The sequence below is a fragment of the Lissotriton helveticus genome, chromosome 3_1 (genome assembly GCF_964261635.1).
Source record: "Lissotriton helveticus chromosome 3_1, aLisHel1.1, whole genome shotgun sequence".
Classification (NCBI taxonomy): Eukaryota; Metazoa; Chordata; class Amphibia; order Caudata; family Salamandridae; genus Lissotriton; species Lissotriton helveticus.
Genome location: NC_136061.1, coordinates 1750315379 through 1750342204, shown reverse-complemented (window position 1 = coordinate 1750342204; position 26826 = coordinate 1750315379). Strand labels below are relative to the sequence as shown.

Sequence of the window (26826 nt, the reverse complement as noted above, 5' to 3'; positions counted from 1 at the left end):
TGGGTCTGCAGTAGGTTTGTGGGGGGGGTGTTCCAGGTCTTGGCGGCGAGGTAGTAGAAGGATCTGCCGCCAGCGGTGGTTTTCCGGATGCATGGGACTGTGGCGAGGGCGAAGTCGGTCGAGCGGAGGTTGCGGGCCGGGGTGTAGAAGCTGAGTCGGTCGTTGAGATATGCTGGTCCGGTGTTGTGTAGGGCTTTGTGTGCGTGGATGAGGAGTTTGAAGGTGATCCTCTTGCTGACGGGGAGCCAGTGCAGGCCTCTCAGGGGGTGATGTGGCTGCGTCGGGGGATGGTCGAGGATCAGTCGTGCCTAGGCGTTCTGGATGCGTTGTAGCCGTCTCAGGAGCTTGGTTGTTGTTCCTGCCTAGAGGGCGTTCCCGTAGTCCGGTCTACGGGTGACGAGGGCATGGGTGACGGTGTTTCTCGTGTTGGAGGGGATCCATTTGAATATTCTGCTGAGCATCCGGAGGGTTTTGAAGCAGGACGCGCAGATGGCGTTGACTTGCTTGGTCATGGAGAGGGCGGGGTCGAGGATGACCCCCAGGTTGCGTGCGTGGTTGGTGGGTTCTGGGGCTGTTCCTAGCGAAGTGGGCCACCAGGAGTTGTCCCAGGCTGATGGGGTAGGGCCAAGGATGAGGACCTCCGTTTTGTCTGAGTTCAGCTTCAGCCTGCTGTCCTTCATCCATTCGGCGACAGCCCTCATTCCTTTGTGGAGGTTGGCTTTGGCGGTGTAGGGGTCTTCGGTGAGGGATATGATCAGCTGGGTGTCGTCGGCGTAGGAGATGATGTTGAGGCTGTGTTGTCGTGCGACGCGGGCAAGCGGTGCCATGTAGATGTTGAACAGCGTTGGGCTTAAGGAGGAACCCTGAGGGACGCCACAGATGATCTCGGTGGTCTGGGATCGGAAGGGAGAGAGGCGGACGCTCTGGGTTCTGCCGGAGAGGAAGGATGTGGTCCAGGCCAGGGCCTTCTCCTGGATTTCAGCGTCGTGGAGGCATGTTGCTAGGGTGCGGTGGCAGACCGTGTCAAAGGCTGCGGATAGGTCCAGGAGGATGAGGGCGGCTGTTTCTCCTTTGTCCATCAGGGTCCTGATGTCGTCGGTGGCAACGATGAGGGCGGTCTCGGTGCTGTGGTTGCTCCGGAAGCCGGACTGGGAAGGGTCCAGGATGTTGTTCTCCTCGAGGTAGCGGGTCAGCTGTCTGTTGACAATCTTCTCTGTGGCTTTCGCTGGGAAGGGGAGCAGGGAGGTGAGCCGGAAGTTTTTGAGGTCCTTGGGGTCCGCCTTGGGTTTCTTCAGAAGGGCGTTGATCTCGGCGTGCTTCCAGCTCTTCGGGAAGGTTGCTGTCTCGAAGGAATGTTGATTGTCTTCCGGAGGTGGGGTGCGATGGCTGTGCTGGCTGTGTTGAAGATGTGGTGAGGGCATGGGTCGGAAAGTGCTCTGGAGTGGATGGAGTTCATGGTCTTGATTGTTTCTTCGACGCTGACGTTGGTCCAGGAGGTCAGGCAACTGGTGCGTGTGGGGTCTGCGCGACTGGTGCGTGTGGGGGTCTGCGTAACAACACATGTAAAAGGGTTGTCGTGATTGAAGGTTACAAGAAGAGAAAAGGTGGTACTAAGCAGGGACTACTAAGCCTATTGACCAATGAAAAGCCGCCATTTACGAAGGACAGTGACCGGAGCCAATTAAAAAGATGGGCGGAAAGTAGGCGGAACTTCAAGCCAATATCCTGAATACAGCATGTCTCGAAGAGGACACGTATTCCCACCACCCATCAACAGTGTCAAACTTGCACTCGGGACACAATAGATCTGCTTCACCACTTGAGATTCACCTTCAATGCCACCAAGTCATAGCTCCAACCCCTACAGATTAAAGTTTACCTAGGAGCTAGGTTAAACAAAGAAATAGACCCAGCTTATCCCCATTCTGCAAGGATCCAATCCTTTTAGGCGCTAATCCCCCTGTTTCAACCAAATCACCAGCTTACGGTCAGGACAGTTATACACCTCTTAGGCATGATGTCTTCCTGCCTTTCCATAGTACCTCATGCAAGGCTGCACATGCATCCGTTGTAGGAATGTTTGGCTTAACATTGGTCTCAGACAGAGGGTTTCTGGGACGATCTAGTGTTGATCAGCCCCTGCACTCTTCTGCAGTAGTGTAACACCAGCAACCTGTTGCAGGGGTGAACTTTCCTCAACCCTGTTACACACATCATTGTTAAACCGGCTGCATCACTTATGGTTTGGGTTGTACACATACAGGATCTCACATTGCAGGGCCTCTGGGAGATCAAATGCCTAGGTTCCCACATCAACTTCTAGAGCGTCTAGCTGTCCCTCTACAATTGAAAGCGTTCCTTCCTCACGTATTTGATCAAATTGTCCTAGTCCGAGAGGACAATATGACAGCGATGTGCTACCTACAGAAACAAGGGGGGATATGTTCTCCACATCTCTCTCACCTGGCTCAGACCATTTGGCACTTGGCTCTACGTCACAATATCCACCTGTAAACGAGTACCTTCCCGGGATGGACAACGATTTTGACGACCTCCTCAGCAGGATCTGGCAGCAAGACCATGAGTAGGAAATCCAGCTGCAAGTCTACCCCTGATTCTTCTTCAAATGGAAGATCTCTAGCCTATCATTCATCTCCATATGGTTACATCTGGCCGCAGAAGCTGCTTATCCTCAAAATTGGCAATACGTTTCTTTATTAAAAATATCAGTAATTAAAGCCTTTATAGAAGGTCTCAAAAGAGTAATTCCGCCACAGGTCCCACCTGCACCCTAATGGAATCTTAACATTGTCCTCACACAACTTACAAGCCCTCCATTTGAGCCCCTTCACACCAACACCCGTAATTTTCACTCTTGGAAAGTGACATTTTTAATTGCTTTTTGCTCACTCAGTTGTGTTAGTGTACATCATGCATTGACCTTGGAAGAACCCTTCTACCAATTCCATGGAGACAGGGTTGTACTCTGCACCAACCCCAAATTCCTTCCAAAGTAGTCTCTCTCACCTCAATCAATCAGTTGATTTACCTGTTTTTCCCCACAACCATACTCTGTTGCAGAAAGGGCTCTCCATGCATAAGATGTCAAAAGAGCCCTATGTACTACATTGATAGAACAAAAATGTTTTTAAAAACAAAAAAGAACCTTTTTGTTGCTTTCTCACCACTTCATAAAGGAAAGGCCATATCCAAGTCAGGCATTGCCAGATGGATTGTTAAATTCATTCAAACATTTTATGCTAAGGCTAAAAGTACTCTACCTACAACTCCTAGAGTACACTCTGCTCGAAAGAAAGGAACTTCAATGGTCTTCCAAGGGAATATCCCAGTAGCTGAAATATGTAAAGCAGCTACATGGTCTACACCACACTACTGTGTGGATGTTGTAGCACACCAGCAAGCTAATGTTGGTCAGGCAGTGCTAAGTACACTTTTCCAAACCACTACAACACCCACAGATTAGCCACCGCTTTTGAGGAGGATTGCTTTACAGTCTATGCAAAGCATGTGTATCTACAGCCACACATGCCTTGAGCTTAAAATATTTCTTATCCTGTAAGCATCTGTTCGTGGCATGTAATGCTGAAGATTAACATGCGCCCACCCTCCCCCCTAGACACGTGGCTTATCTTTTCTCTTTTAGTCTTTCCTTATATGCATGAACATCTGTTTACTTATCACTTACTTGCACTCTCTATTTTCACCTGCTGTGCGGGAAAACAATCTAACAATGGAGTCTATTCCCATGCGCATTATCACCAAGAGGAGACCCTGTATCTCGTGACTTGAAAAAACATCTTAAAAGAAAAACAACTTGCACGCTTCCAGACCCCAACATTAGATGGTAGGAGCATGCAAAGCATGTGACTCTACAGCACAACATGTCACAAATGGATGCTTACAGGGTAACATTTTCCTTCTGGCGAATTTTACCAGCAGATTCCTCATCCACCGACCCACCTCCCCAGTCTGAAGAATGTTGTAGATTTTATAAACATTCAAGTTTTTTTTTTTGCACTGTATCTCTGTCACTTTTAGCAATCTCTCCCCACCTCTAAAGGTGTGGAAAAAAGGAAGAAAACTGATTTCAGGTTACCGGGATAGTGCTATATATGGCTCTGTGAAGTCATATCCAGGAAGGCACAGACTTTGAATTGGAGCCATGGTGCCATCTACAATATTGGAGAGCTAGTTTAACTTTTTCAGGTATGGTATAGTACCTGGGGAGTTCGATGAGGTGAGGAATCCTCAGGTTTGTAGAGTAACCAACAGATTCATTGTTAGCAAAATGAAGCAAATTATTCTGCCAGTTGCTAGATTTAATGAAAAGTTACTTGCAAGATAGGTTTAGTCTCTGTAGTTTTCTCTAAGCGTTATATCTCCATTTCCTGTCCTGAATATTCCTGTAGTCATACTTTAAATCAGTGATGTATCCCCCCCATAATTATCCCTTAAAGCTCTGGCAGACCTCTCTTCCTCTTAATAACACAATCACGACTTAAGATCAGTATAAATTTAAGAACCTTGAAATATAAGACCTCCAACAACTTCCTTTTATTCTGCCTGTGGAATGCTTACTTTATTTGCATTAAAACCACCTTCATCACTGATTTGGATTTGCCCTCTCCTCCTTTTCTTTGCTGTCCATGAAACTAAGATATGACCGTATTACACGTTCACTCTCTCAGCTACAATGCACCCCATTTCTTCATGCACCTACATTTTCCATGTATAAGAAAATGCCTGTGGTGTCAAAATATTTGAGACGGCCATGAAACTAAGCATCTGTGCCACATTGGACTTTATCTTGGGGTTGGTGCTTGCGAGAAAGTGCCCTCTTTGTGCATGGTATGCCCCCACTTATTGCTGATGTTCTTTGACTGAGTGTGCCCTGGCTCCTGCTAATAGGTACCCAGGGCTATGTTCTTTCCCTAAAATTGCATTGAAGCCTAAACTCAATTGGATTCTCCGGCCACATGTCAGCCCCTGGTAAATGGTACCACATGTACCCAGGGCACTGTGACCAGAGAAGGCCTCAAAGGGCTGCAGCACTTATTAGGCCACCCTTAGAGGTCCTGTACCCTGACACTCACACTCTGCCCTTGCAGGTTGCGTGTCTTGGTGCAGAACAAAGTGAAGAGTCGACATGGCACACATCCCTGTGTACCATGGCCACAAACCACTGCCCGGACCTAGATCAATCACCCCTCTAGCAGGGTGCACTATGCCAGTGGTGAGGGTACAGATGCATGAGCCCTGTACCCCTACAGCGCCTCAGTCCATTCCTGGGCATTGTAAGTGCAGTGCTGCCATTAAGAGGATCTGGTGCTGGGAGTTTGTCATTACGAACTCCACAGCACCATAATGGCTATACTGAAAACTGAGAAGTTTGGTATCAAACTTCTCGGCACATTAAACCCACACTGATGCCAGTGTTGGATTTAATGTAAACTGCACAACAGAGGGCATCTTAGAGATGCCCCCTAAAACTCAAGCAACTTCTAGTGACCCGACTGCGTGGCTGCTTAGGCTGCCACCAACAGACATGTTTCTGGACTCCTGGGTCGAGAGCTGCTGCTCTTGGGGGCCTGAAACAATGCACATCCTGGGACGAGGTGCCAAGCCTCCTCCCCCAGGATGGGCAGGGTTCACGAAGGGGAAGCTTCAAAGGCATGCCGCCTTTGTGAGCCTACCCAGACCATTTGCTGCTTTCAGCAACTGATCTCCACTGGTTCTACCCCCCACTTTAGGCAGGAGAGCCGGCGGGAAAACCAAGTGAGGGAAAGAGGTGTGCCCACCTCTGCCAACTCCACCCCTCCGGTCGGGGAGGCGAGGTGAAGCACAACTCGGAGTCCCCGCCATCTTGAGGATGGGGGGACCCAACCAACCAGGGACAGGCTCCTGCCCCCCTCCCACTGGAGGTGCCACCTCAGGGAAGGGACCCATTGGTCACTGCCGTTTACCTACCTGTAACGCCCCTAAATCTGGTATTTAGTGGGCACCATGAAGCTTGCTTCCTCAGATCCAGAAACAACAAGAAGAAAAGAAGGACCGAACAGCCGTGTAGCCAGCTACAAGAGGACGACACCCACTGACTTGGCCCAGCCCTACAGGCATGTCTCCCCTCGAACCAACTCCTGCGAAATCCCGGTTTGTCCTGCAGCCAGCAACCTCGAAAACCCCGGAGGACCTGCCTGCCTTCACTTCCAAAGACTGCTTCTCCTGTGAACACCATATTTGTTCAAACAGCATCCTCTGGCAGCAGCCAGAAACCGCTAATCCAGCCCACTCTGCACCTGCCGAACCCGGCCCGAGCTAGAGTGGAAAAACACCATGAGGAGGTCACCCCGGCGATCCTGATCTGAGATCTGGCGACCCCTGACCTGCCTCAAGCCTCCAGCCGACGCCTGCATTCTAAATCCTGAAGGCCCAGCCTAACCGTGACCAGGAGCTGGTAAGAAGATCCAACCCCAAAAGGCATCCCTGCACCGGACGCCCCATGGCCTTGTGTGCCCAAATCAACGGTGCCTAACCATCCCTTAACTTCCCAACTTACCTCTCAAAGTGGTGGTCACACCTAGAAGTCCTTTGTCTTCCTGCCTGCAGTATTTTTGCAAACTGGAGGTTCTCCATTGAAAATAACAGGGCGCCCAACGTCAAAACAGCACTCTGCACCCGGCCGCCTCAGTGCCGTTGAGGGTGCACCTTTTATGCTACTTTCCTTCCCCATTTGCCCTGGCCTAAACCTTAGGAGGTTTGCTTCCACAACCCAGTGGCCTGCTTGCCATCCACTGGGTTGTGGGAGCATTGGATAACAAAGGGCCTCAACACTCTGCACCCAGCCGCCCTAGTGCCGCAGTGGGTGTAACAAGAGTGCATCACTGACCCTGGGGGATCCCCAAGTCTAACCCCAGAACCTTAACTCCCACAGTCGATAACTTACCTGTGAACCGATAACCTGTTTATCTTCCATAGGATAACATTGACCATTTTCTTCCAAAAAGTCTCTTAAGTGTGGAATTTTGAAATCCAAAAATATTCTTTAGAAATCGCACGAATAACCAAAATGTATTTACTTACCTGTTTGCAGGAAATGTCCCAGTGCTGAATCTAGGTATCCAGCACTGAGTTAGAAAAGTATCATAAAAAGTAACTTACCTGTAATATACTGAAAAACGCCTATTCATTTCAATGTTATGTATTTGCTAAGTATTGCAACCTACTGCATCCCCTATAAATCAAACAAAGTACAATTCCTATTGCATTTTCAAACTGTTCTACATTCAGTAACTTATTGCTGTAAAGCATCTAATGCTTACCTGTGACAGGCTTGCTTGGTTCTAAAATAAAACAACAGTATATTTTTTATACAAAAACAATTGGTCTAGAGTTCAGTCCTTGGGTGTGTGAATTCATTTGCTGACTGAGTGTGTACATCAAATGCTTAACACTGTCCTCTGATATTGGCTTCCTGCTCAACCACTCTACCACTAATAGAGTAAGGTTCCATCTAACTTTAACCTCTGCCTACCTCTGGGGACACCCGGACTATATACACACTATACCTAATTTTGGTGTAGTATATATATATAGGGCCAGTTTCTTACAGTGCTTCATTATTCACTAACAGTACCACCCATCTGAGCACAGTTGTCTCAGACCTGACACTACTGGATTCCTGAAACATGTCTGGAACTCTTCATTTCTACTATCCTGTGGCTGGACCTACCTCTGTTAACTGATTATTTTATGCTCCATCATTTTTCTCTGTGCCTGATGCTTCACGCTATACCGTCTCTATGGCCGCCTCCTTTCTGTATCATTGTGATATGGTAAGAGTGCCTGGTAAATGAAATTGAAACTTTTCACACAGCCCACGAGTCATTTTTGTAGTTCTTGAGCAGTTGGGTTACTGGGTAATAGTGGGACCATTATTATTGTCTACAATGTGTATTCTGGGAACACAATACTCGTGCACGCCTACTGAATGACCTAATTCTCCAGTTCATTACTTTACTCTTATATGGTTGTGGGTTCAACCAGTTGCAACTTACTCAAGAGAGTGGTTTGAAGTCAGAATCTTGGAAGCAGTAACCTGCACTCCAAACCTACCAGTAATTCTTGCTAACCTGAACCAACCTAAGCACTATGGTATTGTCTTAATCTAGATTTGAGTGATATTTAAAACCTCTGGCTGTTTTCTAAATTTCCTTCTTTTGGCAAAGTCATTGAAAAAACAGTTGCCACACAACTAATACATCACATCTGCCAATAACAACCAACATTTACAGGAATCCTAGTACTAATCCAAACACAGTACTGAAACTTTGGCAATTCAGCTATAAGCTGATGCTTTGGAAATATTTGTGGACAAGACTTGCCATTTGGTGCTGCTTGACCTTTCAGTTGCTTGTCAACTTGTTTGATCAGCACTAATTCCTATCCCTCCTGAATGCCAGAATCATTGTACAGTGAACTGTGCTAAAACTCTTTCATATCAAATGTACCCCTGGTAAGACTGAGCCCCACAAGGATCAACTCTTTCTCCACAACTACTCAGCTGCTTTGTTGAGCTTCTTAAATCAATACTACAAAAAGGTTCTATCTACTTATACCGGTACGTTGATGATACACAGGTATACCTTCCCGTTTCAGACCCAACTTACGTAACAAAACTGAAAACATTCCTACAGAAAGTTACGAAATGAATTTATTCTGTCCAGAAATTAACCCAACCAAAATCAAATTCCTCTTCCTTGCAAATGACTCTCGGGCTTGAGTGCAAAAATTGATCAACACCCTACATCCTCTTGGCACTTTTCCAGTCCCTATTCCCACACATGAAATGTTACGAAAACCTAGACTCATTGCAGGCTGTAAACCATATTAAAATCTATAGTTTGCAAATTAGTAAATGGCTATTTGCTCAACCATTCTGACTCTCGGATGATCCCGGTTGTACATAACCCATCTCCCACTTCATCTCTAGTCTCTGTTAAGTTGGTGCAGTCAACCTCTACTGCCTTCTTGCTGCATGTGGCTAGCAGCATACAGTGAAGTTTATTTTATCTATATGGTTCCTTTGTGTTGAAAAGCTGTTACTGAAGAGTCCGTGTTTGGTAACAAGAAACGTTTTACTTTTATCTATTTTAGGTGGGGAAAGAGCAGACAGAGACTCAAGTGGCAACTACTAATGGAGACCAAGTACAGGTTGGTGCTGGTCTTTAAATCAGATTCTCTTTCAATGGTTATATTAACAAAGATCCTGACTGACACATATGTATGAATAAACCAACGACCTTTTTTTTATCACTATAAACAGAAACCAACAGAAAGAGAGGACGATTTGATAAGAATGAGGAAGGTTAGACACTTCAGACTTGGCTGAGTGAAATCTCCAATGCCTAGTTTATGTTTCAGACTCATTTTTAAGGAGACAGGTGCCCTATTTCTGTGCGTGCTGATTTTATTTTCTAAAGTGCCTCGTCTAACAATATATATGTAAAACTGGGCTATTGCTTCTAGTTAGCAGTTGGATCTATTCACAGGTGGTTTCCTAGTTGAATGGAATTATTAAACATGCCCCCCAAAAAAATACTACTAACTCAAAGAGCCAATTTGACAACCAAAAATGCATTCTACTATTTGTGTTCTTAAGGAAGCACCTAAAATGTTTGTTACAAACCAGTGCAAATTTGGTTTCATATCCAATTCTAGGTAAGGCATGCTGATGCCAGTTAGCTTAGATGACCCATTGTGGAGTTATTGTTTTCTAGTTTGTGCAGCTGTTTATCAGTGAAAGGCACTTCTGAAGGTTATTTCAGTTCCATGTGTATAAATATTACAAAACAAAGTCAAAGTTGCTTGGCATAGTGTGGATGCAAATTCAGGCTTATAGCTTTTTCTAGACTCTCCCCTACTCTACCCCTCCTTGCACCATCTGACACCTCTTTTACTATATTGATCCCCAAAACTGGCCTTTCTAAGCTCTTCCATCTAATTCTCCCCCTCCACGTCACTTTTTACTCATCCCATGCCTCCCACTACTGCTATGACGTCCAAAGAAAAAAAAGTCTAAATCCTTCACTCTTCTATCCCTCCACTATCCTTTTCAATCAAACCAACTAACATATCCACTGCCCAAATTTCATATTTCACTATACTAATGCACCACTAATCCTTTATGGGTTGCGAGTAGCGTGCTACTTGCCGAAAAAAAGAAGCGCTTCAACACCTCATCAAGGGTAGCAAGCACTATATAAATGCAAACCTTGTTTCCCTCTTCTATCCCTCCGCTATCCTTCTCAATCTAAATAACTGAATAATATCCACCACTCAAATGACTTTCATATTTCCCTATACTAATTCACCACTAATCCTTTATGGGTACCGGAGTAGCGTGCTACTCGCTGAAAAAGCGCTTCAACACCCCATAAGGGGTAATAAGCGATGTATACATCCCTCTACTACCCTTCTCAATCCAAATAACTGACTAACATATCATCCACCACTCAATTTACTTTCATATGTCACTAAACTAATTCAACACCAATCCTTAAATGGGTTCTGGAGCAGCGTGCTACTTGCCAAAAAAGCACTTCAACACCCCATCAGGGGTAACAAGCGCTATATAAATGCAAACCTTTTTCCCTCGTCTATCCCTCAGCTATCCTTCTCAATCCAAATAACTGATTAATATCCACCACTCAAATTACTTACATATTTCACTTATTCACCACTAATTCTGGTCGGTTTCGGAGTAGCGCGCTACTCACCAAGAAAGTGCTACAACATCCCATCCGGGGTAACAAGCGCTATATATTTGCAAACCTTTTTCCCTCTTCTATCCCTCTGCTATCCTTCTGAATCCAAGTAACTGCCTAACCTATCCACCACTCAAATTACTTTCATATTTCACTATACTGATTCAACACTAATCTTCCTTGGGTTCTGGAGTAGCTTGCTACTCACCGAAAAAGAGCTTTGCCGCCTCGTATGGGGTAATAAGTGCTATATAAATGCACTTACAATACAATACAGTAGCGGTACAGCTCATTTAATTCCTAATCATTGTGCTAATAAGCATGAACAGTGAAGCTGATATAACAAGCATTTGCAATGCTGGCATTAGTGAAAGTTTGAGCTATTGGCGTTGCCAATAATAATGTTTGTTAGATTTTATTTATTTATTTATTTTAAAATCCCAGCAGTAGCCTAAGTAATAAGAGAAAATCCACTACACAAGGAAAGAGTGCAGTATCCCATCCCACAGGCTGTTCATAGGTGTCCCTGTGGAGTTGTAAAGGGACTTCTATTACCTATGTAAGGTACTGCACCCTTAATGTAATTATAAAAAAAGATTGCATCTGAGCATACTTCTCCATTTGTTTTTATACTGGAAGTTAGAGGCTAAATACATTTTTAAAAAATCACACTTCCAATAAAAATGCACTCTGACCACAAGGCATCCTGGAAAGTTAACCAGAGTGCCTGAATTAAAAATACTTTCATAAATACAGATTTGTGAGTACAAACATACAATAGGCTGCTAAACCAAAATGGGTACTGCACTAGTACATCCTCAAAAAACACCAATGATACCTGCTATTAGGATGAGTCCGGGCAACCTTTGCTAACTCAACTTCAGTGCCGAAGGTCATCAGGCGGACTTCGTTTCTGGCTGCATACTTAATTTGATTAATCTGTTGTCTCGGTTCACATAGATGATCTGGTGAGCTGGAGCGCCAAAGTTTTGAACCAGCTCGATTTTGGTCTGTGAATAGAGACGCATGATTAAACAGCATGATGTCTGTAAGGAGCAGAAGGCAAGTACCTGGCTGGAGTGCGAGTACTGTGTCGCTTGTGCAGAGAACGAGTGCTGTGAAATTTAAGGTCTGCCGAAGAGTAGAGTTGTAGTTACTAGATGTAATGGTACTGTTGATCCACCAATAATGCACATGCACTGAAATTCGAAGGATAACTCGTGATACTGCACACTAACTAGTTTTGCAGGAGAATATCTACCACTAGAGAGACTGCTGGATAAATACACAGCAGTATAAGAGGAGTGCTCATGAAAGCAGTTGTGAGAGATATGAACAATGTTAAGTTTGCAGGCATGGTTACAGGGAATAAATGTGCAAAAACAGAACGGTATCCCTTTAAATGAAGGACGATAAAGTATGTAATAATCCACTCAAAGACAGCAGATGTACTAAGGTTGATCTGAGCCCAGTAGAAGGACCTGCAAAGACATGAAAAAACATGTTCTAGTGCAGGACTTGGGGTGCCACCTGCTGGAGATATTCAGCGTGAAATGGTAACTGATCAGAAGGCGCCCGACAGACAAGGATTGGATAAACCAGGCCCAAAGCAAAGACCCAATCAAGCTCTGTTGCATGTGACAGCAACCAAAGCAGATCTGGCAGCCTCATACCCCACCAATCGGGACTAGCAAACCCATCATTGGTCAACAAAGCCTACACTCTATGACCTCTACGAAAGCTCATAACAAAATTGTCACCAATATGTGACCCATACCTCTGATCATCTCTAGGGATCAATCTCTGATACTCACAGAAGTGCAGACACAGGTTTGTGCTTCTCCTGGGAAAACAAACCTCGTCACATTGGAAGTTGCTGTTGTGGGTGCGGATGCGACTGCGCATGATGTTGTCCAGCTGTGGGTGCTTGTGGTCTTCTGAACATGGAGTCGCTACGTTTGATGTAACCAAGACCAGCCACTCTTAGTCAGGCGACCGCGCTTTACGTAAACATTGCCCACGGCCACCATTGGTAACAAAAAAATGAAGTGCTGGAGTAGGCCAAGCAGCGCATTTTGTAAATAAAGGCGTGCAGCCCGCATTGGCTGGTATGCCGATGGAAAAAAAAGTCACGTGGCCGCTATAGCGCGGCGCGCTGCCCAAAGAAAAGAAAGGAAGGCGCATGGCCGCTATAGTTAAATCATTTTGTCCACCATAAGCGTGGAAGGGTATACTCAGATGTGAGTCCCTTGCTCATTGCACCATCAGGATTCAAGCAAGCCGGGCCGAAGACGCCTGAAATGGCAGAAACCGGTCCCCGGAAGCTTGTTTCCTTCCCAGTATAAGAATTGGCTTGGTAGTTTGGTTTGCCCTGTTCCCATCATGCACTGGGACAGGAACAGACTAATTTGCATATAGCCAAGTTCTGAGCTGGGATGGTGCAGTGAGCTAAAAAACGGTGATGGATCAAGCCCTGATCTTTGGACTGGGTAAGAGTGGTCTGCTTAATTCAGGCACTCTGTTCATCACCACCCCCTTTTCTGAATCATTTTGTCCACCATAAGCGTTGAAGGGTATACTCAGATGTGAGTCCCTTGCTCATTGCACCATCAGGATTCAAGCAAGCCGGGCCGAAGACGCCTGAAATGGCAGAAACCGGTCCCCGGAAGCTTGTTTCCTTCCCAGTATAAGAATTGGCTTGGTAGTTTGGTTTGCCCTGTTCCCATCATGCACTGGGACAGGAACAGACTAATTTGCATATAGCCAAGTTCTGAGCTGGGATGGTGCAGTGAGCTAAAAAACGGTGATGGATCAAGCCCTGATCTTTGGACTGGGTAAGAGTGGTCTGCTTAATTCAGGCACTCTGTTCATCACCACCCCCTTTTCTGAATCATAGTTAAACCATGGCGCGCTTACAAAAATAATAATGTAGAGGAAAAGGTGCAAGTTGGGATAGCCGTGCATATTGAAAATGTCACCCGTGGCCGCCATTACTAATAAAATATCAAAGCGGGCCATGCTGAAACCTACGACATGGTGCCTGAAGGCAGGACGGATGAGGAGCAGAGAGTGGCAAAGTGAGCAAAGTTGTAGAAAAGCATGTTGTGCTGCAATTGGAGAAAATCATTTCAGAAAATAGTGCTCACAAACTGTAAATGAAACATACTGAGTAACATTCTGATTAACATCACAAGTAAAAGGGCCAGTCCTCATGGGAGGTGAAAAAAGCAGAAAAGGTGGTACTAAGGAGGGACTACTAAACCTATTAACAAATCAAAAGCAAACATTTAGAATGAACAGAAACAGGAGCCAATTGAAAAGATGGGCGGCGCTTCAAGTCCATACCTGAATACAGCATGTCTCAGAGGCAGTGCAAGTGCTGCCTAAACAAGACTTAAAAATGGACAGTCTTAGCTAAAAGTAATGAGCTAGGCAATGAGTACATATTTCAAATTACCCTAGATGTATGCACATAGTCAAGTGAATCTAGTAAATGTTTGCTGGCGTAAAGGCATTTTTCCCAGCAGACTGTTGCATGTTAAGACACAAACACATAGCCCCCAATTTTACATTGGTAATTGTTTTTCCATTAGATCAGCTGGTAACACCACACTTTTGGGTCCTGTTACAATTACTAAAGAAATCCATTCTTCTGTAACCATCACTGCTGTGACTAAATTGAACATTTGTGTACTCTTGAAAGCATCTTAGTCATATCATGAGTTTGCCTACTGCCTCATTTGATCCGAGGTGTTAAATTCAGTAGAAACTGTAAGGGTTTGGAAAATAAAAGATTACGTAGACTAGTAATTTATCAACACATATCTGCGCAAAGCAGCTATTGACTACTGAAAGAAAAATACGACCAGCCACACTCCATTACCTACATGGAAGCTATTCAGAAATATGGGCACTTGTCTCTTTAAATTACTTCATTCCATTCTTTCTGTCTTCTTGAATTTGTTGACCTATCACTGTGGTTATTGTACTTCTGTGTGTTCTTGTGGTCTCCTGCCTTTCCCACTTCTGGGTCCATGCTATTCACCTAAACCACAAAGCAATAAAAAAAAATGACATTTTTTTATTTGCGATCCTGCAAGAAACACATTTTTAATTTTTTGTGCTTCTTTTGTTCTTTTTTCCTCCCTCTTTTTCTTTAATTTTCACAGAAAAGGTCAAAGAGGCTAGAGGGTGAAAACATTTATATCAGGCATAGCAATTTAATGTTGGAGGTTTGTATAAACTTGGAGCTTTTTCTTGTAACAAGGCTGTTTCTCTCGTCCTTATTTTTACTCTTTCTTGTGCTGTTTTGCCTTGCATGCTCTGCATTGGAAATATACATTTTTATGCTTTTGCATGCCGACAAGATGTGATCTCACTATCTCCTGTCCAAGTTTCTATTTTTATTTGGTCAGTAGTATTAGGGAAATATAGGATTGGTAATAAGACTGAACATAGAACAAATGCATTTATTTCCTACTACGAATCAAATTAAAATGCGTGCTGAAAATACTTTTACTTGGAATAGTTTCCATACAGTTAAGATTTTCCCTTCGTCTCAATGTGAATGTCCTTGGCATTAGTTATGGGTCCTTCACATGTCTAGGGATGCACTCCCTCTTATTACTTTCATCCTTTAGTGAGTATGCTACCTTGAATTCTCAGTGCTTGGATTCTTTACTAATCTGGTGACCTTGACATATCTTGTTGGAATGCTGAAACTTACTTTAGGGTTTCAGTTTTAATCTTTTGCAGAGTTTCCTGTAAAATGAATGAAGGAGCAAAGTCTACTTGTAAAGCAAAAACTCTTACTTAGAAAAAAGTGTTCCCGGCACAAAATGTAATGAAGCCATACAATCTAACTGAAAATCTTTTAGACCTCTTCAGAATTTAAGATGATTAATTTCTGAGTGAAGATGGACCCAGAGACAATTCCATAGTTGCCATTCATAATAAGAGAAGGCTCGTCCTCCTTGTCTAGTAAGGAGAATAAGAGGAACTGATAGCAATAGTGCATCGGAAAGATGTACTCTCCGAACAGGAGTGTAAGGATGAATCAGTGATTGCATGAATGTAGATCCTTGTTTATATGAGGTCTTGTGGCAGGCACAAAGAGTCTTAAAATGAGATATTGCTGCACAGGTGGCCGATGCACGTCTTTGAGACGTGATGAGATGAGGCTTGGTTGGTGTAAGCCAAGTAATACTTTGGCTGCCATGTTCCATTCAATTGCAGATGCTGGATAGATTTCTTGGGGAGTCACAAATAAAAGGAGTTGCAATAATCAACGCAGAGATGGAATAATGGCCCAAAGTACTGTGCAACATAAGTTGATAAGAAGCAGAGGAATCACTTTGAGTAACATGCACAGATAGGAAAAGCATATGGCATTCAGAGTATTCATTTGCTTTGTGAATGAAAGCTTAACCTCAAAGAATACCGCCCTATTCTTTGTAGATAATGGAGCATTGATCAATTCTGGTGACCAGGTAAAAGAGGCCCTTTCAAACAACAGTAGCCCAGTCTTGCGACCAGTAAGCTTAAGAGAGTGACTCTTCATCCACGATATAACCCTTAGCAAGCACAAGTTAAAATTTTGGGCAGAAGTAATAGTTTATCTGCAAATAAGATGACAATCTAAGAGTCGCCCGCGTATGACATCAGAAAAAAGACATTGCCATATAAATGTTAAAGAGTGCAGCACTCAGTGAGGCGCCCTGAGAGAGTCACTAAAGGCTTAGCTTGTGGACAGAGGGGCTTCAGAACAACCAATTGAAAATGATGAAAATTGCTCAGGAAATAGGAGAGCCCCAGGCCGCATTGAGATCTAAAAGAATAGGTAGTGCGTTGCCACCTTAATCTAATATCATTTGAATGTCCCCAGTCGCAGCCAACAGTGTAACCTAGGTATCTAGAAGTCGACGGAAGCCTGGATGCAAAGTATTAAGACTGTTAATTTCAGTGAATGAGGAGAGTTTGTTGTCCACTTTGCTTTGCCCAATCAGCTTAAGGCTTCTTCAAAAGTGGGTCACTAATGGCTCCTTTCCATTGGTGAGGGACACCTGCAAAATCTAGAGCGAGATTGCGGAGGGAGACGAACGATGGTGCTATAGAGTCACGTCATATTGAAAATAAGTGCTGGACACACTATCATTTGCAGAGTCAGACTTAACCTAAGGGCACTTTTTTTTTTTTTATGTCCTTGAGTTGTAGCAACAGGAATTGTGAAACAGTGCCATTCAGATCTTCAGAGTTGATCACCATCAAATATGAATCTCGCTGAAGCCAAAAGATGGGCATAAAAAAAGAGTTCAGGAAAAGGAGAAATAAATATAAAAACCTGGCATAGTGCAAATATTTTTAGCTATCTTAAAAACTTCTCTCTTAGAATTGCAGGTGATTTGAATGACAGAAGCAAAGTATGTGACCCTAACTTTTCTACAATGTTTTCATGAGCTTTGAATTTAGTAGTGTAGACTCTTTATAGATTTCACTATAATCAGGTCTTTGTCTTTCCAATGCCTAACAGTGCTTAGCAGTAGGAAGGTCATCAGCATACCACAGAGCAAAAGGAATTGACCTTCGGGGATGTGCTAAATTAAGAGAGGCAACCCTATCAAAGACCATAGTAATCCAGTCATTAAAGAGAGCGTCATTGAGAGATCCTTTCTCCGGCTTATCAAGCTATTATATGTTTGCAGTCAGCTAGTTCAAGAAGAAATTTGCCACTTTCCTCGTACCTTTGAAACTGCAATGCTTCTTGCTACCTCTTACAAAAACTAACATCACTTCTTAACTCGCTGCATTTCCAAGGTTTCCGACCTTGGTTTGACTTCAGGTATTCAATCTGCAGCAGTTCTTCAACTCCCTTGGTCCAGCGGCTGCTTTGCATTGGAAATAGCTTTTTCCTGCATTGTGATGCTAAAGCTTTGTGTTGTCCATGTAATATATTTTGTTATATAAATGCTTTCTCTTACTTGATCCTCTATTAAGCTTACATGCAGCTTAAAATATCAATAAGTGCATTCAGATTGTGATAAACTTTATTCCTGTTGATACATGATTTTAGTCGTTTAGTAGATGCATACCAACTTACCAGCTGTTTTACAGGTTAAGAAACCTCAAGATTGGAATGGTTATGGTTTGTAAAAAATATTTTATCAAAGAAGAATTACATGTGGGTTTATTTCCTGTCTGAGTGGATACTGTGCCATTGGTGAATGTGCTTTGTAGAAGCAGCAGTGGAAGATGGCCTTGTCGGCAAGAAGAGAACTCCTAAAACCAAAAAAACTAAAAATCCATAAAATATTTTTCTCATGATTTAGAACAGCTTAGAATTCAAAATGTTTGGTGCACAGGAAGATTGAGAAGAAAGAAGAGAAGCAGTGCACTGCATGCAGTTTGAATTGTATATTATCTTTCATCTTTAAATAACAACCAAGTGTCTATTTTTGTAATCAGCTAATGGAAAGGTGGTTCCGTTGTCGTTGCAGCTGTTGACTTTTATATTTTTGTGCCACCTGGAAACCTATTTATTATTTTTAGAACAAGCTGAAGTTTATGAAAGATATTCTCACCTTTTGCATTTTCAGTCTCCTAAGAGGAAGAAAACGAAGTGGTTTAGACCACACAAAGCAAAGTAAATCTCAGGAGAATTGACACGTCTATCAATCATGGAAAAATAAATCTCCAATCAGATGCCTGTACTCATACAACATTTCTCATTGCATGATGTCATGCCTCTGTAGCCCTGAATATAAAAATGTACTAGCTTTCGTAGCAAAATCTTAATTTGAAATGCTGCTTCTCTCTCTCGCTCTTCTGTATTCTGCTCAGCGCCCTATTCAAAGACACTTCAAAACAGCAAATACTATTAGAACTATCTGAATGCTACAGTTCCCACAATTCTGTAAAATAAAAACAAAACGAAGACCAGGCCATGACAGTCCGTTTGTCTGTGTTTATAGTGTCCTAGAGATCCCAATGTTAACTCTTTCTTTGTACAAACAGACTCCCTGACATCAGATCAAAAGACCATAATTCACACTGCTTTTACTCAGATCATGCTGGCTCTGAGACAACCACAAACAGAAATGCAATTGCATATGCATTGCAATCATCATCATTCTCCTCTAGGCTCTTCCTATCTGTGGAGCAGGGCAATCCTTGCCTTGCCTTTTCATTGACTTGAAACTTTCTGCTATGAAAGCTAAGAAATTGCATATTGTGTCAGGATGGAAGGACAGGATTGTGCATCTTAAACACCTTACTAACAATAAGACCTTTCCCAATACAGATTAAAATAAAATCCTTGAAAGTATAGCCTGCTGGCCAAATCGCTGCCTCGCTAATTATTTCAAAATTGCTCCTTACAGAGAACGCTTTGAATGCCCTAGCACCTCTCGCTTAGTGAGTTCCTAGTGATAATTATCAATCCTTGTATCAACAATAGCCAGCACACCCATCTAGTGATGGTAGGGAAGAGACAGCCCCAGAATCTTTGCTTATTATAATCAGGAGTGTTCAACCCTCCCGGGATGGAGTTCTGCCATTAGATTTTAATAATCCTTATTGCATCTGACAACACGTACCTTGGTAGAAGTCTGTACAAGCCAGGTGTTAAAGTGAGCCAGTATTGGAATTGTGCGTTCTGGCAGCTGTGAATATTTCGTCATCCATTGTAAATATCCTGCCTCACAAGTCCAGCGAATGATCATCAGAAACCTTCTTGCAAAACAGTAGACATAGCAACTTAACTACATTGGCCGAAAGCTTTTTCCTAGACAGGAACTCGAAAGCTGGGAGTATCTTGACTTCAGTGCTGCAAACGTCAATTCCCATTTAATACAAACCAGCAGATTCTTCTGTACTAGTGCTTGTTTGGGGGGTATGTCCTGCTGAAATTACAGAACACAACGCTACCCTACAAACCAGGCCTGGGTCTGCTTTTCCAATTAAAAAAAAATCAAGATCAGCTCTTCATCAGGATCCAAACCCAATTTCAGATACCAAGAGGGCTAACATCCCCCAAGATCTCTCCCCCACTGTGTTGCATTTGCATTTTCAACTTGTGTATAAAGTTTTCAGATCTACCATTTCCTCCTTTAACCCCCCAGTCAGACCCATTGACCCCCTTCCGGAATCTATTTGTGTAAATGCTCACAACCATTCATAAAACATTTTGGGTACAGGAGAAGGATTGAAGAATCCCAAGAATGATCCATTAGAACCAGATAACAAACTTACGCCGGCCGAAACAGCTTCACCAGAATTAGGCATGTTTAGCATACCTGCAGAAAAACATCCACTGTCATAGTTTCAGGATCAGGATGACAGAGGAAATATTTCACAGAGTCAGTAGGGAGGCAGATAATGTATCCTTCATGGGCTCCTTCTTGAACATGAGGCTCTTGAACGACCTTGGATCTGGCCTCCAGTTATTGGAGTCACTCAGATATCTGGAATTGTCAATCTATCAATCAGGATTTGTGAAACATGGCTACTCACCCGTGAGGGTCTCACAGCGCTGCGTGGGGGGGGAGAAGGGGGGGTTGCAGCGGATCAGACTAAGTGCTGTATTCATCCAAAGAGCCAGGTCTTGAGGTCCTTCCTAGATTGCATCAGGGGGGTGATTTCCTGAGGTGGATGGGTAGGGTTCAAAATATTTAACATCCAATTAACCCTAGTTCCGGGTTCTAAGCTGTATCTCCAACAGCTCCGCTATCGTGAGAGCTTAGTGAGGCTCGTTAGTTCCAAAATGAGACTAAACACGTGTGTGTGTCTAACTGTACCGGGAGGGGATCCAATTATTGAAATTGTGGCTGGTTCTTAGTACGGAATCTCTGTAGTTTTTGTGAACCGTGGTTCGGCATCCCTCCTCTGTGTTCCCGGTCGCCGTGTTCCAAGGACGGACCGTCCTTGGAACACGGCGACCGGGAACACACAGAGTTTTTAGTCACACACGTGTTTAGTCTCATTTTGGAACTAACGAGCCTCACTAAGCTCTCACGATAGCGGAGCTGTTGGAGATACAGCTTAGAACCCGGAACTAGGGTTAATTGGATGTTAAATATTTTGAACTTCCGCCTACTCATATACAGGATTCTTCTATCGAATATACTCACGTTTCGCGTCAACCCATAGATGCCTGGGTCTTTAAACCAGCCCTGAAGAGTCGTGTTGACTCCACTTTAACACGACGAAACACGTGTCGGCTGAATGTGGATCCAATAAACATCCTTTTGAAAAAGAATAAGAACATAAAGATCTGCTGTTTTCTGCTACCTCACTGTCATTACTGTTTTGTATGTTTTATACTGTTTTGTGGTTGCGAGAGCTTTGCTTCTTATAGTTTGTGATAATCCTTCTGATTGTCCTGGAACGGTTTTAGGGTTATTCCGTTCGCTCTTACGCACCACACTTTAAGCATCATCTCCCTACGGATTGTAACGTATACTCTAGGTAGAGCGCCTTTATCTGAAACTCCTACAACCCTACCAGCTGCTTCCGTGGATGGGTAGGGTGTTCCATGTCTTGGTGGCGAGGTAGAAGAAGGACATTCCTCCGGTTCTGGTCTTGCGTATTCGTGGGACGGCAGCCAGGGAACGCTGGGCGGAACAAAGGTGTCTCTTGAGTACGTGAAATGTGAGGCGGTGATTCAGGTATGCAGGTTTGGTGTTTTGAAGGGCCTTGTATGCGTGGGGGAGTAGTCTGAATGTTATTCTTCTGTCGACTGGGCACCAGTGGAGGTCGCGGAGGTGTTAAGTGATGTGGCCACGACAGGGGATGTTGAGGATTAGTCTTGCTGCGCTGTTTTTAGATATTCTGGAGTCTTTGGAGGAGTTTCTGGTTGACGCCAACGTAGAGTACATTGTCCTAGTCGAGTTTGCTGCTGATGAGGGCATGTGTGAGTGTCTTCCTGGATTTGGTGCGGATCTATCTGAAGGTCTTTTGAAGCAGGCGCAGTGTGTTGAAGCAGGCTGAGGAGACAGGGTTTAACTGGCGGGCTATTGTGAGCGAGGCGTCCAGTACAATAACGAGGGTTTGTACGTGCTTCGTGGGGGCAGGTGGACTTCCTAGAGCAGAGGGCCACTAGGAATCGTTCCAATCGGAGGGGGGGGGGGGGCTCCCAGGATGAGGACTTCTGTCTCATCCAGGCGGCGACAGCTTTCATTCCTTCATGGAAGTTTTTCCTGGTGATTGTGGGTTCTTTGGTGAGAGAGATGATCAGCTGGGTGTCTTCGGCGTAGGAGATGATGTTGAGCCCGTGGTTCCTGACAATGAGTGCGAGGGGCCCCATCTAGTCGTTGAAGAGGGTAGGGCTGAGGGAGGAGCCCTGGGGTATTCCACATCTGATCTGTCAGTTTTGAGAGGTACAGTGGTAGTCTAACCTGTTGTGTGTGCCAGTGGGGAGGTAGCCGATCCAGTTGAGGGCATTGTCTCTGATACCGGGTCAAAGAGTATTGTGGCTAGTCACACCAGGTGGGAGACTGTGTTGGAGGCTGCAGAGAGGTCCAGTAGGATGAGGGCCTGGGTGTTGCCCTGGTCGAGGAAGGAGTGGATGTCGTCTGTGGTGGGAGGAGGGCGGTCTTGGTGCTATTATTGCTTTGGAATCCGGATTGGGGATGCACAGGACGAGGTTGGTTTCGGTAAAGTCGGCAAGCTGGGCGTTGATGGCTTTTTCGATGACTTTGGTTGGGAAGGGGAGTGGGGAAATAGGCCTGAAGTTCTTGAGGTCTGTCAGGTCTGCGGAGGGTTTCTTCAGGAGGGTGTAGATCTCAGCATGTTTCCAGTCGTCCGGGAAGGTGGCGGTATCGAGGGAGCAGTTGATGGATCGTCATAGGTTTGGTGTGATGGCGGAGGCGGTTCTGTGGAAGATGCGGTGCGGGCAGTGGTCCGAAGGTACTCCGGAGTGGGAGCTTTTCACTGTCTTTTTTTTTTTTTTTTTTTTGAAAACCTTTATTGACAATGAAAGCTCACAAATACTGGCCTACAACCCCACGGGCTGGCCAGAAACAGAATGGTCAAATAACCAGCATACAAAAAGAAGATCTGCACAGGATAGAACATCAGGAGCACTGGTGAAACAAGAAAAACCATCGAGCGTTCAGCAAGAGCAGGATAATAAAGGTTAAGTTTTCTAGCACGGGGAGGGGACCAAAAGAATAACGGGCCGTATACGAGAATACAAGGGAGGGACCGCGGCAAGCCGCCATTTTATAAACACAACGTAAGAAAATGAAGCCATATAATCAAATCGAGCAAAGGACAAAAACAGAATCAGACCATCAAATAGCGACAGTGGCAACAATCAATCGCGCACACTCACCTCCGCCCCCACCCGAACAAAGAAGACGTGGTCAAAAAGCCCCATCACAAAGACTATGTAATACGCACCCCAACGGAAAAAGGGCACCTCCATAAAGGAGGAAGGGAAAGAGGGAAAAAAGACAACAGAAGGAACACCCGCCAGACCATGCATCCTCAGGGGGAAAAACAGGACAATAAAACCGGCATGCGATGTAACAGCAACGTAATACCAGAATAGGCAGCAAACCACAATCAGCCACACACCGGAAGAAGGACAGAATACCCCCGGGGGAGACACAAGGCGACAGAGTCCCGAAAAAGTGAATACACAAGAGCCATAGAACAAAAAGGGAAAATAAGGGGGGGAAAAAGACCCCCCGACACAAACAGACCCCCCCCACCCACCCCTAAGCCCACCCTGCACCCCTGCAGAAGGCTACGGCCTACCCCCCCGCAGCGTGCCTGTCGCCCTAAGTTGAACCCGAAATTTAGTGGAGCAAGAAAGGTTGGAATTAAAAGACAAAGAAAGGGAGGGGGGGAAAGGGAGGGAAGGAAAGAAGGGAATAAAGACATACAAACATACACACGGGGGAGGGCCAAAGACAGGAGTAAATGCACCCATCCACCCGCCCGGGTTAAGGGTCCAAGTCCTCGGGAAGCCAAAGAGTATCAGGCCAAAGTCCAGGAGCACCAACCAGTTACACAGAACCATATCAGGACACAGAGATCATCCAAACCGTTCATGAACCACCGCATATAGGAGCCAGTATTCATCAGCCCTGACCCTTTTTATCCAAAGCAGTAAGGGTCCGATCCAACGAGGACCCTGCCAGAAAGAACAGAAGGCAGGCAGCAGGAAAGTCCAACGGCAGTCCAAAAAAGTCACAGGAAGAAAAGCATGGAAGATCCAGGAAAGTCACAGAATGTAGCAAACGATGCAGGCACAGTTCCAAGGATATATCCATAAAAGCCGACCCATCCGGGCCGGTACAGGAGACGTCATCGGGCAGTGGTGATTGAGAGGGACCAGGAGAATCATGAAAGTCCGGCAAAACAAAATCCGGCTCCCGGGCCAAGGGCAGAGGAGGCAGCACAGGAGGAGAAGGCGCCATCAGGTTGCGCGCCTCCGGGGTGGCAGCCGGGGCCGAGTCCGCCAGGAGAGTACCAGCCACACCCCGCGATATCAATGCCTCATCCGGTCGCGGGGGCCCGGGAGGCCCGTAGGGAGGAACCGTCTCGAGAGCCAGGAGTGGCGCGGCCACCGATAGTCGCCAGGATAGCAGGACGGTCAGGATCCCCTTAAGTGCAGGAAAACATTCACAGTATCCGACACCCGGGCCTTGTGGCGGGCCCCCAGTGCTCGTCCGGGCCCGGCCCAAACAAATGGGGCTGGTCGCCATCTTGAGAGCCCGAACAGGCCGCGCGGCCAACAACCTCCGCCGGGGCGGCATTAAAGCAGACGAAGTCCCACCGACAGGCAGAAGAACACCCCGGACAGGAAGGGGGGCCACCAGAAGAAGGGGATTCGCCGGCCCCCCAATGTCGCCAGTCCCGTTCTCCGAGTCCGGGCGGCAAAGAACAAAATGGCCGGACCGGAGAACAAAGGGGGAGGAAGCCGAACACACGAGGAACCCCAATAATGAAGGGCAGCGTCACCATCCAAGGCAGCTGCCACACAGGAGCCTCTCAGCCAGGAACCTCCGGCTCACACGAACAGCGGCCCTCCAATCACCTCCAGCGTGCCCCGAAGGGCAAGCCCGCAGGCTGCATCCGGCCCAGGAGCCGGGACGAAGAACCAGGCCAGTCCGCTCTCGAGTCCCGGGAACGATCGGGGACACCGCACCGGACCCACAGCCGCCAGGACAACCGGAACAAGTGGTAAGTGCCTGCAGTGCGTCGTAGTAGTACCACACAGCAAGGAGGGCTTCCCGGGGCAGGATAAATGCAGGATAAATGTGAAAAACACAGGCGGGCGAACGGAGCCGAGCTAAAGCGCGGCCATCTCGGTCGCGAGCTAGGCTCCTCCTCCGCTTTTCACTGTCTTAATGGTGTCGTCCTTGGTGAGTGGGGACCAGCTTTGCAAATTCGGCCGGTCGGGATGGGGTCAGCGTCGGTTGTGTTTGTTGCCGGCGCAGTGGGGGGGTCCTGGATGTTGAAGTTGTCGTTGATAGTCTTGATCTTGTGGTAGGTGCTGAGTTTGTTGAAGGGGTCTTGCGAGGGTGGGACGTCTGTGGCCTCGCTGTTGATAATGCTGAAGAGTTATTTGCTATTGTGTGCATTGTTGGAGATTCGGTCTTGGAGGGCCTTCTTCCTTGTGGAATTGTAGTTCCACATCAAGTTCTTTCTCACCTAGAAGTACTCTACTCTTACAGAGATCTATGAACCAGCTAACAAGGTGCTAATAGTCTTATGCCAGATCAATAGTTTGGACTGGGTACCACGCAGGTGACTGATGTACCAGATTGGTTAGAATATGCACATGTTCGAGTACACAGAACAGGTCACATTGTCATTTCCTAGGCGTTTTCACTATGAAAACCGAACCATAATTATTTCAAGATACTTGATATGAAATGCTAGTCAATGTTTGTGTAACGTTCATCTGGCAATGACATCTCTACACAGTAATCGATGGAGACATTCATGCTCGAAGGGGGTCCTTCATGTCTTTGTCCAATAGCTTGCGGATCATGCCACATAAGAGTTCCAGTTTCTCCACCAGAGCCCACTTCCAGGCCTGAATAGGGTACATGTCCTCTGGCTCCAACATTTCTGAATTGTTTGGCTTTTCTGTATTCAAATGCAAAACTCAGGGTTGCTCGGCTGTCACTCCTAGGTGCCAAGGTCCAGAATCTTCATCTGAACCATCTGGGTCATCCCCATGTCCTTTATCCTCATATGGTGTAGATTAGCTTGCGCCGTTTCAAAACACCGACTGGATTGTCTTCGTCTGAAGGGGGAGGGTAAAAGACACAGAATGTGTGTATTCTTAAGGAAGGCAGTTAGCAGTCTCTGAAACATTTATAGCTTACTAAGCTTGTACATTTTTCGTTTTGCCTTTAACTTTAAATGCATCAAGTTCTCAAGCTCCTTGGGTGTTTGGAGGCTTTTGCATGTTTTTCCTTCTGAGGAAAGGGTCCAGGCCGGCACAATGCCAAATGCTGCAGTCGACATTAGAGACCTCAGAGCCCCATTATTTGCCTTCTGGATGGAGGCATCTGTAATCTCATAAAGGCCCTCCTCATACGATAAGAACAATCAACCTCCTGTACATCCAAAAACGGTTTAGTCATGGTGTCCTAAGCCACATTTCTGAGCCAAAGGTCATTAATGCTGACCAATCAGACACTTAAGTAAAAATGAAGTAAAACAATACCTCTCTAAACAGCAAATTAAGTCCTCTCTAGAATCGAACACTTGTTTCGAATATTAAAGGCAGGTAATTGCTGCGGAACAGCGGATAGCACCATCTACATCTTTGGCCTAGTACTGTACCTATTGTTATTTGGCCTGGGCCACTTCCACCCTACCTCAGATAGTGGGAAGACCACTAGAGATGTTCTTTCCCACCACCCTCTATTCGGCCTTCCTGACTTGGAAAGAAATGCACCAAAGTGCATATAAACAAACCATATTTTAGCTAGGTAGCAGTTTGACATCCCCACAACGAATACAACTGACATCTGGAAAGACACAAAGACAAGCATAAAATCAGCTAATGAAAAGAAAGATC

The 26826-nt window shown here is 45.3% G+C and overlaps 1 protein-coding gene across 6 annotated transcripts in view; it reads left to right on the top strand.

Annotated features, from left to right (window-relative positions):
• LOC144823747 (protein 4.1-like) overlaps positions 1 to 26826 on the top strand; it is a 960864-nt gene that overhangs the window by 752359 nt on the left and 181679 nt on the right. For 3 of the 6 annotated variants that reach the window (XM_078682548.1, XM_078682545.1, XM_078682546.1), the window contains exon 13: positions 9175 to 9231. In XM_078682548.1, the coding sequence (XP_078538674.1) occupies positions 9175 to 9231 (57 nt within the window). Of the gene's footprint in view, positions 1 to 9174; positions 9232 to 9343; positions 9386 to 14953; positions 15017 to 26826 lie in introns of all 6 variants that reach the window. The other 3 variants (XM_078682544.1, XM_078682549.1, XM_078682547.1) reach the window with 2 other exon arrangements.